This window comes from Prunus avium, chromosome 4 (assembly GCF_965620075.1).
Source record: "Prunus avium chromosome 4, drPruAviu1.hap1.1, whole genome shotgun sequence".
Taxonomy (NCBI): Eukaryota; Viridiplantae; Streptophyta; class Magnoliopsida; order Rosales; family Rosaceae; genus Prunus; species Prunus avium.
This window is the reverse complement of record NC_142287.1, coordinates 26,861,913-26,874,764: the sequence shown is the minus strand read 5'-3', so window position 1 is coordinate 26,874,764 and position 12,852 is coordinate 26,861,913. Positions and strand designations below refer to the sequence as shown.

General features: G+C 36.7%; 2 protein-coding genes across 2 annotated transcripts; one reads left to right on the top strand and one right to left on the bottom strand.

The window, feature by feature from the left end:
- The first annotated feature begins 3,203 nt into the window (after positions 1-3,203).
- On the top strand, positions 3,204-8,322 carry MPK19 (MAP kinase 19). Its single transcript, XM_021977095.2, has 10 exons — positions 3,204-3,715; positions 4,592-5,000; positions 5,230-5,357; positions 5,468-5,527; positions 6,039-6,188; positions 6,320-6,475; positions 6,627-6,838; positions 6,930-7,031; positions 7,174-7,334; positions 7,726-8,322. The coding sequence occupies exons 1-10, from the start codon at positions 3,692-3,694 to the stop codon at positions 8,151-8,153; spliced, it is 1,830 nt and encodes a 609-aa protein (XP_021832787.1). The 5' UTR covers positions 3,204-3,691; the 3' UTR covers positions 8,154-8,322.
- Positions 8,323-8,368: 46 nt separating this feature from the next.
- On the bottom strand, positions 8,369-10,875 carry LOC110772662 (protein SRG1-like). Its single transcript, XM_021977120.2, has 4 exons — positions 10,558-10,875; positions 9,675-9,922; positions 8,911-9,235; positions 8,369-8,813 (listed from the first exon to the last, which is right to left on the bottom strand). Exons 1-4 carry the CDS (start codon positions 10,822-10,824, stop codon positions 8,565-8,567), a joined length of 1,089 nt encoding a protein of 362 aa, XP_021832812.2. The 5' UTR covers positions 10,825-10,875; the 3' UTR covers positions 8,369-8,564.
- Positions 10,876-12,852: the final 1,977 nt, after the last annotated feature.

The following is a 12,852-nucleotide window of genomic DNA, read 5'->3' as shown; positions in this document are numbered from 1 at the left end:
GATTTATTTTCTTTAAGATAGTGGAGGGTCAAAAGAAGGCAAAAGACCTTATCGGTGGTAGCTGGCAGTTGGGTGCCATGCGTAAGTCCTTCCGATTCAAGGTTGTGGGTCTACTTTAGCGCTGATGTTGAGAGTAGCCAATCCCTTCATCATGTGAGCCGAAAAATAAATAGGTCGGCGCTAGAGAAGAGAAGTGAAAGACTTTGAACTCCACGTCCCTTTCATGCCTTCCCTTCATCATGTTCATGGTCATGGTACGTAGCAGACGGAGGTATGTGAATTATTGGGAATCTTTTTTGCAAACAAAGATTAGGTAAAAATTGATTGATTGATTGGCAAAATCTTTCCAGAGGTTCTCGAAAATTAGTGTTGAAATTGCTAAAGATTTTCCTGGTCTAATCATCTTTTAAAAGTAGAAAAATGTTGAATATGAAAAGCATGATTGTACAATTATATCAAAAAAGCAAAATATTATGTTTGTTTCTGTTTCCTTTTGGAAAAAGTTTCAGGGTGATTTGAAGAAACGATATCAAACCTGTGTGTGTCCACAGAGCAATGTTTGACCATGTCCCGACTTCAAATTTCTATACATATCGCAAACAAGGCTATGGTTATCTGGTCATGACATCTATAAATTGCTTACATTTTTGCAAAATTATACTTTCTTTAGAGTATTGTGGAAGGACAAATATTCCTAATACAAAAATTATTACAAGAGATTAAGAAAAAAAAAAAGCGTGGCAAGACCACTTACATTACGATTAGTGAGAGTACGTACGACGGTCATACTGTCACATGATGTTATTAATATGTCATGGATAATGGATCTAGGGTTATAATATTAAGATTATAACGCTATTAATAACTTGAAGTCTAGGCTATTAATACGTTTCTTGAAAATCCTATTTGAACACATTTGATTTTCTTGTATTTAGCGTTCATTTTGAGCAAGGATTTATATATAGAGTCTAAGTTTATCTTGTTTTTTCAATAGTAGACCCAAACAAATTGAGATCAATTGGCGCAACAAAGTCTGAAATTTAGTGGATAAAAAACGATGGGCCAGAAAAATGATGTTATATCTTCAACAGGAACCTTTGAATGTTTGATGCCATCCAACTTATTGGGCTCCATTCCATTGGCAAGCAAGTTTTTCCTTCGAATGTTTAAATTGTTTTTCTTTTGTCAGCTACTGTGTGCATAATTTGTCCACGTTGTTGTGTTTTGTGCACAAATGTGAAATGTGTAAATATATATGGGGGATCGACCTCCAACAGTTAGCCCACGTTCCTTCAAGTGGGTTGATTATAGGTCCAACTGAACCTACCAAAACAGCCCACACATAATTGAGAGAGAGAGAGAGAGAGAGAGAGAGAGAGAGAGAGAGAGAATGACAATACTAATTTCTGGGGTGTGTAAAGGTTCAAAATACAAACAGCAATGCATGAGCAAACGCGTGGTCCAGGAAACTCTTGTTGCAACAGCAATGCATGCATGCATGGTTGCAAAATTGTGGCTAATTGTGGCTACTATCATTTCAGCGGCTAACTTGATAAAGACTGTGCTGTGCTGTTGGTTTGGTGACCTTAATCTTCCTCCAGCAAAATTTAGGGTTTGAAAACTAGTGGTGGAAGTGGACTGTGGAACACACACAAAGCAGTGACTTGTTATCCAAGGCAAATTGATTGGTACTTCTTTAGAGTGGGACAAAAATAACAGTACTTATCCGGATTTGATAACGAAATAATTGTAATATACACTTTGCCGCGTTTTGGAATTGATTAGAGCCAAGAGAGGGTGACGAGAGAAATGGATTAGACATTGACCTAGTTATGATATGTACAAAGATATAATTGACATTGCTTACATATCTTAATGAAATGTGTAGAATTTTCTTTGTCATTGCTCATGTAATTTCTTTGATATCTTTTTTATTCTATGGTCATTCTCCGTTAATCTAAAATTGATGTTGCCTATCTATGAAACACCCAATATAAAGAAATCAATAATGCCAAGGAAATTATAAAATTTCAAGCTCATTATACTCATTAGCTCTAGACATGTAACTATTAAATACTTAAGTGTTTTATATACTTGTATTTTCTATTCTAGCCCTCCAAACTTTACAATTCTAGCTCCGCTCTTGTTTGAGGTTTTCGAACCTTTGCCCGCATGGGTAAAGATGGAATAACTCAACCAACTGAACTATACCAAACTGACACTCATTATACTTAGTATTAATAAAAATTGAGGTGCATAAAAAAATAAATAAAGAAGAAGAGCCCTTAAAATTTAAAATCACTCACTACCACATAAACAATTCACAATTCTTTCCTTCAAAGTTCTATCTCAAGAGCACACTTGGACACTAATGCTTATGAGGAGGCGATTGCTCCTCCTGGTCATAAGAATGAAGATGTGCAAGTTTGGCAACACATGTTCTCCTCTGTATTGCAGCTGTTGACATGAAGATGTGTAAAGTTTTGGCAGCACATATTTATGTGGTTTTGAGGTTTCGAGGTGTAGTTGTTGTTGTCGACATGTACAATGCTCCATCAAAGCTTCCAAGAGTCAATTAAAGGCCCAACTTTTCCTTCTTTTTGTATATTTTTTTTTGTCATTTCTTTTTTGCTATCTTCAAAATCATAACTCCAACATAAAGAAACTAAAATATATACCCGAGAAATCCCAAATTCTTTTTTGAGATTAAATTGTAAGATTACATTATTACAATAATAAGTACATGAAAAATAAAAAAAATTGGATTCCAAATCACTCCTCGCACATCGTCATTTCAAATGTATTACATCTAGTTATTGCAAATTTAGTTTATTGTCAAACATCAAATTTAGTTCCTTCCTTCTTATGTATTGGATTTAATTATTTGGATTATGAGGAGTGCTACGCTGCCACGCTGGACGTGGGATCAATCGCTGACCGTAGATTTAAGTGTTCTTCAAATGCAATCTACGGTCAATAATGCCCCTACCAATATTCCCTATTATCCACAGTAGATAAGTTGGAATTTCAATATTCTCTATGACTAAAAGACCAAAAGAGGCATGGTATTTAAAAGAACTACAAATACGGCCACTGACGTACACGCCAACAGTACCACCGCACCGGGTCTCCGTACACAGTGTGTAAAAGAGTAATTGGACAAAAGTATAAAATTCCAATTATGGTGGATAAATAAAACAACCAAACCAATTATCAGATTAATCAAAAGAAGACGACGACCATCTCTCTCCTTCTCTCTCTCTCTTCCTCTCTCTTTGAATTCCCTTCGTTTCTCTCTGATCCGGCACCGCCCTACTGGATCTCTCGTACCCGAAGAGAGCCCAGGGTTTCCAATTTCAAAATTTGAAGACTCCTAGGGTTTGGATTCTCCGAAGCTTCTGGGGTTTCAAGTTTCAATTGTGTTGAAATTTTTGAATTTGGGGCTGCTCGTGGGGTAATTGGATCTGGGAAATTGGGAATTGAGGGAGGTGTGTGGATTTGGATGAGAGAGGAGGTTGGTGGCGTATGTGTTAGAAGGGATTTTGGGCTTGTCATTCGGAGTGGGTCTCGCTGGGGCAAATGTGGCTAGTTTAGTTTTCTTCTTCTTCTTCGTGCAAAGCTCTTATATTTATAATTCGTCGTTTTCTTTTGAGTCCGAGTTTTGTTCAATTACTAGAGGAGCAAGAAGGACATGCATGCAGATCACCCAAAGAAGGTATCTTTCTCTCTGTCTCTCTCTGTCTCTCTCTCTATGTGAAATTTTTTGGGTTGTTCAAGACCTGGGTTGGGATCATTATCAACCATTTGGTTGCTAAGAAAATGTGTCCGGAGAATGAAAGATATTACACAAAATTTATGGATTTATAAGATTCTTTAATCTTTTTTACCTGAATTTTCATCCTATCATCCATATTTGTAAGGTGACTAATAAACATCATATATTTTTTTTAGTAACATTCTTTTTTATTCTGTGCTTTCTAATTTCCAATTTTTTGGGTGAAATATTAAAAGTTTTTTTTATTTTTAGTTTGTGTTTGTGTTTTTGTTTTTGTTGATGTTACTGTGTTTGTAATTATTGTTTTTCAGTTAAATATCCGATTTTGATAACTTCAATAAGCAGAATAATTTAATTACTGAATGTGTTTTGAATATTCTGTTTGATGTTGTTTTGTACAGATTGTGTTTTTCTGTTGCTTTCTGTTTCTTGTGTGCTGGCTTTGCATTCAAAGCAAGGAATCTAGTCTCTAATATAATTGTTTGATACTTTACCATGGCATATTATTTTAGTCTGCGCCCTTTTCTTCTAGCACCTGATTCTATTATATTATTCCATTACTTTTTTCAAGGGTCATTTGATTTTATGGTTTTCAAAATGGATGTCACGGTTACTCTTCACGGACTCAGATATGGGAACAAGACCATGACCTGAGGAAGAAGGATTTGTCATAAAATTAGTTGGTGTTTTATGATCGATCTTGGGCTGTTTTCTTGTGTTCCAAAATAGGAAGTTGCAATTTGTTGCTTTTTAAATTAACATGTATTAATATCTGCACGCGCATTTTAAACTTATGTATTCTTTGGTATTTTTCAGGACCTGAAAGATATGGACTTTTTCACTGAATATGGGGATGCGAATAGATATAAGATTCTTGAAGTCATTGGGAAGGGAAGCTATGGGGTTGTTTGCGCGGCTATTGACACACATACTGGGGAGAAAGTTGCAATAAAGAAAATACATGATATATTTGAGCATATCTCTGATGCTATTAGGATTCTGCGTGAAGTTAAATTGCTCAGGCTTCTAAGACATCCTGATATTGTTGAAATTAAGCGCATCATGTTGCCACCGTCAAAGAGGGAGTTCAAAGATATTTATGTAGTTTTCGAGCTCATGGAGTCAGACCTTCACCAAGTTATCAAGGCTAATGATGATTTGACCCGCGAGCATCATCAATTTTTTCTTTACCAGATGTTACGTGCTTTGAAATACATGCATACAGGTGAGTCTCATTTATGCCCATTGTCCTTTATTTTATTTCTCCCATGAATTGTTTAAGTTCCTTAAATAATGTTTTGTCTGCAGAATTTATCCCTAGTTGTGTTAATTCCTCAATGATAGATTTATATTTTTCTTATGTTTCCTTATATAAGGAAAGGGAAGCTGGCGGGGGTTGAATTTTTAGGATTAGTTCTGCACTATGACCTAAGTATAGGTTTTTTTGGTTGCAGCAAATGTATATCATCGAGATCTTAAGCCAAAAAATATACTGGCAAATGCAAATTGCAAGCTCAAAGTTTGTGATTTTGGACTAGCAAGAGTTGCCTTTAATGATACCCCTACAACAATATTTTGGACAGTAAGTAATTTTCTAGCTTCAAATTTCCTTCAACGGAATTTATTACTGGTATAATTTTCAAATCTGCTGATCAAATAATGTCAATGCTGCTTCTTTTGATACACTAACAGGACTATGTTGCTACAAGATGGTATAGAGCTCCAGAACTATGTGGGTCATTCTTTTCCAAGGTATGAAATTTTTTCTAACATGAAGGGCTTATATTCAGAGGCAATGGTAAAAATAATTAGATCATGTTCCCTGCTTTTTTGGAGTTTAAAATTGATGTGGTTATGATGTTGATGGTTTGTTTTTTGACATTTTTCTTAGGGCAGCTCGTTGTAGCATTGTCTAAGTAGTTGTATCTTGTACTCTTGATTCAAAATGAGTTTACTCGAAAACAAAAAAAAATTATTGGCAATTTAGAGCCAACTAAGTAATTGGAATTTTACTTGGCTCGTCATAGTCGAGATCATGTATTTATTTTTGTCTGGAATGTCTTCCGTGTGCTTTATAGTATGCAGTAATGCTAGATTATAATAATTCTTGTTCAGGGAGGACTATTGAATTCTCCTGGAAGTTGTATCTGTCATTCAGGTAATCGTGTCAGGTTATGCCCGTTTCTCTGGAGTGGTTTAAGTGCTTTATGAACTTTCTGATTCTGTTTCAATGGCCTCATTTTTCTTTGCATCTTGTTTGCAGTACACACCTGCCATTGATATATGGAGTATTGGCTGCATCTTTGCCGAGGTATTGACAGGGAAACCATTGTTTCCTGGTAAAAGTGTTATTCATCAATTAGATTTGATCACTGATCTCCTTGGGACACCTAAGCTAGAGACCGTTTCTGGAGTAAGTGCCATTTATTCCTCTCTCTTCTCACTCTCTCTATAAATTTCCCTTTAACACACACACACATGCATTTTGGTCCATATTGCTGTTCTTTCCCAAGTTATTGATGCTATGGGCATTTATGCATTCAGGTTAGAAATGAGAAGGCAAGGAAGTACTTAACAGAAATGCGGAAAAAACCTCTTGTGCCGTTTACACAAAAATTTCCAAAGGCAGATCCTCTGGCACTCCGCCTATTGCAAAGGCTATTGGCTTTTGACCCGAAGGATCGACCAACTGCTGAAGAGGTTTGTGTTATGTCAAATTGAGTGCTTTTACCAAATGAAAGTTTCCTCATGATGCATCTAGCAGTCACTATCAAGTAGATTTGTAGAGCTTCTTTCTTCTCTTTGTTTAATACTGTCGGACTAAAACCTTATCTCTTTGTTTGTTTTATAGGCACTAGCTGATCCTTACTTCAAAGGTCTAGCCAAAGTTGAGAGAGAACATTCTTGTCAGCCTATTTCAAAGCTGGAATTTGAATTTGAAAGGCGAAGAGTCACAAAGGAGGACATTAGGGAACTAATTTACCGGGAAATACTAGAATACCATCCTCAGCTACTTAAGGACTACTTGAATGGAACTGAAGGCACTAGTTTTCTCTACCCGAGGTTCAAAATTTGCTTCTTATCCATCCTATCTTTGTGTTATGTAGATTTTTCTGTTCCCATCGATGATTTATAACATATTTATTGAATGCAGTGCTATAGGCCAATTCAGAAAGCAGTTTGCTTATCTTGAGGAAAACAGTGGGAAAAGTGGACCGGTTATTCCTCCAGCAAGGAAGCATGTCTCCCTTCCACGGTAGGCTATTTGCAAGATGATTTCGTTGTATGTCAATATTGCAGTCTTTGCTTTCATCAAGAAAAGATGTTGACTTCGGAAGGTTTCCTCTGATTTTTCAATATTCTTATGGATGTGTTCCAACCATATTTTTTGTTTGCAGATCCACCGTTCACTCGAGTACAATTCCCCCTAATGCACAGCCAAATTTGATCTCGTATGAGAACCGACAGGCAGAAGAGACTTCTAGCAGTTTTAGAGTAACAGATGCAATTTCTGGAAATGCATCAAAGGTTTTACGGCCTCCACCAAGGGTCCCAACAGGTACTACACTGCCTTTTTGTGAAGCATCAGTTTTTCAATGTAATAATACCTAGCTATTTTTTTCATCTCTGATTATTTTAAGGAATGGGATTTAAATTAGAACTCGCAGAATTTATCATGATGAAGTGATGATTTATCGACAACCCAGAGTTGGTCTTGGTGCTTAGCCAATAATCAACGTTGCCTTTTTTTTTTTGGCCCCCCAAATACCTCTTCCTGGTTCCCTTACATTGACTACGCCTTATAAGTTGTATGTTATGAATCTGACGTTCAGAAGCACAAATGACTTTAAGTTTGCCTTTTGTTTGATCCACTAGCTTTTAATTAGTGCATCGTGCCCTTTTTTTTGGTTCCTCTAGTAGTGTTAATTAATTTTCCTTCCCATGCACAGCAAAACCTGGACGAGTTGTTGGACCAGTTCTTCCATATGAGAATGGCAGAAATATCAAGGAAACCTATGATCCGAGGACGTTCTACAGAAACACAGTTCTTCCCCCTCAGTCCGTCTCTCCACACTGTTTCTTGAGAACTCATACTGCCAATCAAGACAAGTCCGGTTTGGAGATGCGGAGGGATGCAGCACATGATAAACTGCAACCCCAGCCAGAACAACGCAACTTAGCAGCAAAACCTGCTCCTGGCATGGCCATTGAAGTCAACACCAATCCATACTACCCACCACCCACGAAGGCAGATCACTTACATGTGATAGATTCAAAACTGCTGCAGGCGCAATCTCAGTTTGGACCGGTTGGTGCCGCAGCTGTTGCTGTAGCTGCTCACAGGAATACAGGAACTGTGCAGTATGGATTGTCTTAGGTGGGTTTAAGTGGGGATTCAAGAGGGGTAAGAGTCCATGTTTAGATTTGAGGGGAGGGTGGAGTGATTGTATAATCCACTATTTTTTAGGTTTCTTTCCAATTGTGCCTTTTGTAATTAAGTGTACGCACTATTGGTTATTAATTAAAAAAAAGTTTTCTTCTTTTAATCTTGGAGAGATTTCACATTGAACTGTCCTTATATTCAGACCCAAAAAAAAAAAAAACTGTCCTTATAAAGTTATAAGAGCAGGTGGCACTCACTCAATTCGAGTTTGAGGCGATAATACAACATTCTTACAAACTTTATCATTTGATGAAAATTTATGACAACAGTAGTAAAACAATACTAATTATACAAGAATACCCCCTGTCTATTTCTTCAGAAAATCAAATGGAATAGAGTAAGTTTCTAATACTTTATCCTCAGCTCATCAAGAAAAGACTTTCCTTGAAGCTTACGTGCGAAAAAGGCTTTGAAATAATCTTCAACTCCCACCCTTGTATATGCTGCAGGTGTTTGCTCAGTGACCAAGCTAGGAGCTGGACCAATTTCACAACCAATTCCCGGGGTGTAAAATGTAGCGATCGAGAGCCTTTCTTTCACAGGGTTAACTGTTGCCCGATGCTCAATGCTGCGATAAACACCATTTGTTTGAATCTGCCATGAACACAACAAAAAAATAATATAGTTGCAATAGATAAAATTATTATGGTGAACGAAGTTTAGTTTTTGGATAATTGTTAAAGATGATCACCTCTAAAATGTCTCCAACGTTGACAGTAAAGGCATCTGGTAGTGGCTTAACAGGAACCCATATCCCATCTTTCTTCACTTGGAGACCATCCATTTCATTGACTTGTAGGAGGATGGTGAGACCCGAAGAATCAGAATGAGGTGTAAGACCGATGACTTCCGCCGGAAGAGGACATGGAGGGTAATAGTTCATCCTCATTGATTGACTTCCATCTCCAAACAACTTGGTCACTTCCTTGTCTTCCATTTGTAAAGCAGTTTCCATTTGGGATAGGATAGTCATGGCTAGGTTCCTCAGCTCCAACGAGTAATCTTCTAAGGTCTCTCTACATGTAAAAAATAACTTGGTTTTCGAAATTCACTCACCTACATTTCTATATATGCATAAATTCTATGTGCAGGATGTTCGGTCTTTAATCTTAAAGATTGAATTGGTCTATATGTGCATCAGTATTGTTGGTGAAAATGTATCGATAACATGTCGGTAAATTTTGTTGAGAACAATAATTTAAGCACATTATTGAGGCCATATTGATAGCTTGAGTTTATTATTAAAAGCCGGACGTCATGTATGTATCCATATTAAAAATAGTGCCTAAGAAAATTAAGAACTTCATTGGATCATTAAGTTGTATCGAGGTGGACCTATGCATATCATGGATTCACGCGCATTCACATATATAATCATATTGCACAAAATCACAAACATATGGACATGCACACGAAGTAATATGATGAGATGATGAGATGATGAGAGGAGAGGACCTGAAAGGAGAAGGGAGGTTTGGGAACAGATGAGGCCTCCTTATTTGAACTGGAAGGGTGGTCATGAAGAACATGTCAGCCCAATCGAGTTTTTGGTCTTCTGAAACTACAAAGGCTTGTCCAAAACCTTCCACGTCTCCTGGGGTTTGCCAAAGCTTTTTCTTATCTTCCATGGGAAGGTTGAAGAAGTCTTGAACTTCTGTCTTTATTTTCTCCATCAAGGAAGAGCTCACTCCATGGTTTACCAACTGTAACATGCATATACTATGTTATGTTGTACACAATTACTCTTTAAATGCTTAAAAATACGTGCTTATTACATGTATAATTACACAATTAATTGCCTAAACTTGAATTCGTGAACTTGTTTTATTTATGCAACAACTGTCGCTCAGGACTTCTTCCAACAAAATGAAGATTTCACAATACCAAAAATATATATCTCTCTTAAGAAAAGGAAAAAAAAACACCTCCTTTGATCTCTACTATATTATATTATATTATATATAATTTATAGAACTAGTAATAAACAACTTATAATTTAAGTTAAAATTCTCTCTAAAACAAATTAGACATGACTAAATTAGAAATATTTAGTTCTAAACATGTAACCATTGAATACTTAGGTATTTTATATACTTGTATTTTCTATTTCGGCGCCCCCCCAAACTTTACAATTCTAACTCCGCCCTGGACGATACGCTTCTTATTCTACACTACTAATCCTTGTACTTGCTTTACCAATTTTGGCCCCAACATTACCAATAACTTCTCATTGAAGTACATATATTGCTCCATCAATTATAATATACTATCACAAGTGTGATGTAATTTTCTAATTAATTCCTCAAGAAAGTCCAAAGAAGTGAAACAAGGTGTATACCTGAAAGAAACCCCACTCTTTGCAAGCAAAATGGAGCTTAGCTAACTCAGATTCATAATCAACTGAGTCTTGAGAAAGCAACTTGTGCATATCAATGAATGGTATTTCAGCATCAGAGTTGAATATCACTTGATCTTGTTGGTGATGATGATGATGAGGCTGTATGTATCTGGGTGGGATGGTGATTATAGGCTTCTTGGCCAATTCTTGAACACTAGGCACAATAAGAGAGCCACCGTACAAGCTCCCCGATGCCTTTTCTTCCATGGCTGCTTAATCTGGATATAATTAAGCTCTCCTTTATAGAATATAATTTTTTTTTTATTTGCTTGAGTCACTCTTGCTCATGAATCATGATATGAGGGCCCCCTCCCCCCTCCCCCTCTACCCCACCCCACGTTTTGTTGTTTTTTTATATGGGACTATTATTGTGAGGAAATTTTGGAATAATTTTGCAAGTGCCGACGATTAATCAACATGGAGAAGGATTTGAATTTAAAATTTCTTTTAATATTAAGAAGAGAAGTGTCACAAATTCAGAAATTGACAATATTGATTGGTGCAAGTTTTATGTACCACACAAAATATGCGTAGTATTTGGCTCAACAAGACAAATAAAAAATCAAGTTATATCGAAAATGACACATGTCAACATTTGGAAAGCTACACCAATCAAGTCAAGTCTGTTTTTTGAGAGAGAAAAAGCGATGATTATTTCATCAAAACTGGTTACAATACATATATCTTCAGCCAAAGCATCGCAAATGATATCGGGAAACAGACCATTGGCTTTACGGAAAACAAAAACAGATAGAACTATCAAGTCTAGGATGAACTATATACAGGTGCACCACTTTATTTATATCTAAGGTCTGTTTGGTTCACGGAACGAATTTGAGGGAAAATTACTTCTTATGTCATTTTCTAAAGAATAGGAAATGGAGATTCCTTTACAAAGTTTGGTAATCCTGGAAAAGTAATAAAAAAATACCACTTTATTTCCTTTCACATTTTTTATTTGTGTAGGAATGGAAATTTTTCTTTTTAAATTTTCCAATTATACCCATATACAATCAAATAAAAAAGAGTAATGCTATTTGGACACACAACATTGACACACTTAGTTGACACCCACTGATGTGTCAATGTATCATTCGCTGAACAGAAAACGAGGAGAAAAGAAGAGCAAATGATACATTGACACATCAGTGGGTGTCACTAAGTGTGTCAATGTTGTGTGTCCAAATAGCATTACTTAATAAAAAAAGAATGCATTGAATGCTATATTGTAATTCTAAATTGTTGATGAGGACAATATGGTCATAAAAAATGTGTATTTAATGTTGGCTCATTTTCCCAAACTTTCCTGTAAGGGGGAAAACAAAATCCAAGGGGGGAGGATGGGCTTCACTTTTCCACTTACTTTACCATGTGCAAGGCAATGATTTCTCATGCCTAGACTTACCAAATATGAGAAAGCAATTGATTTCCGATCCCCAAGCCTCCTTTCCCATGAACCAAACGGGGCGTAAGAGTGATGAACCTATGACGTAAAATAAGATGAACTAAGCAGACATGGGCTTAGCCAAGTTGGCTAAAGCGGATGTACTCCCCACTCTACACCTGAGTTCGAATCCCCCTGTCCGAAGTTTAGATTAAATTAAAGTATAATATCATTTGTATAAATAAAAAAAATAAAAAAAAGAAAGAAAGAAAGAAGAAGATGAACTATATAAGAGATGAGTGTATAACATCCACATCACATTAGTTGCAACAATTTATTTATAATTAAGAGACTGGAGGTACTAATGATGAGGATCATAGTCAGCTAGGGCATTATTCTCATTTATTACATAATAAAGGGCTATATATTTCAAATGATATTAAAGGGCAGCAACCTCTTCACATTTCAAGAGCAACCAACATACCCAAAACCTGCAACCCCAGCCAGAACAACGCAACTTAGCAGCAAAACCTGCTCCTGGCATGGCCATTGAAGTCAACACCAATCCATACTACCCACCACCCACGAAGGCAGATCACTTACATGTGATAGATTCAAAACTGCTGCAGGCGCAATCTCAGTTTGGTCCGGTTGGTGCCGCAGCCGTTGCTGTAGCTGCTCACAGGAATACAGGAACTGTGCAGTATGGATTGTCTTAGGTGGGTTTAAGTGGGGATTCAAGAGGGGTAAGAGTCCAAGTTTAGATTTGAGGGGAGGGTGGAGTGATTGTATAATCCACTATTTTTTAGGTTTCTTTCCAATTGTGCCTTTTGTAATTAAGTGTACGCACT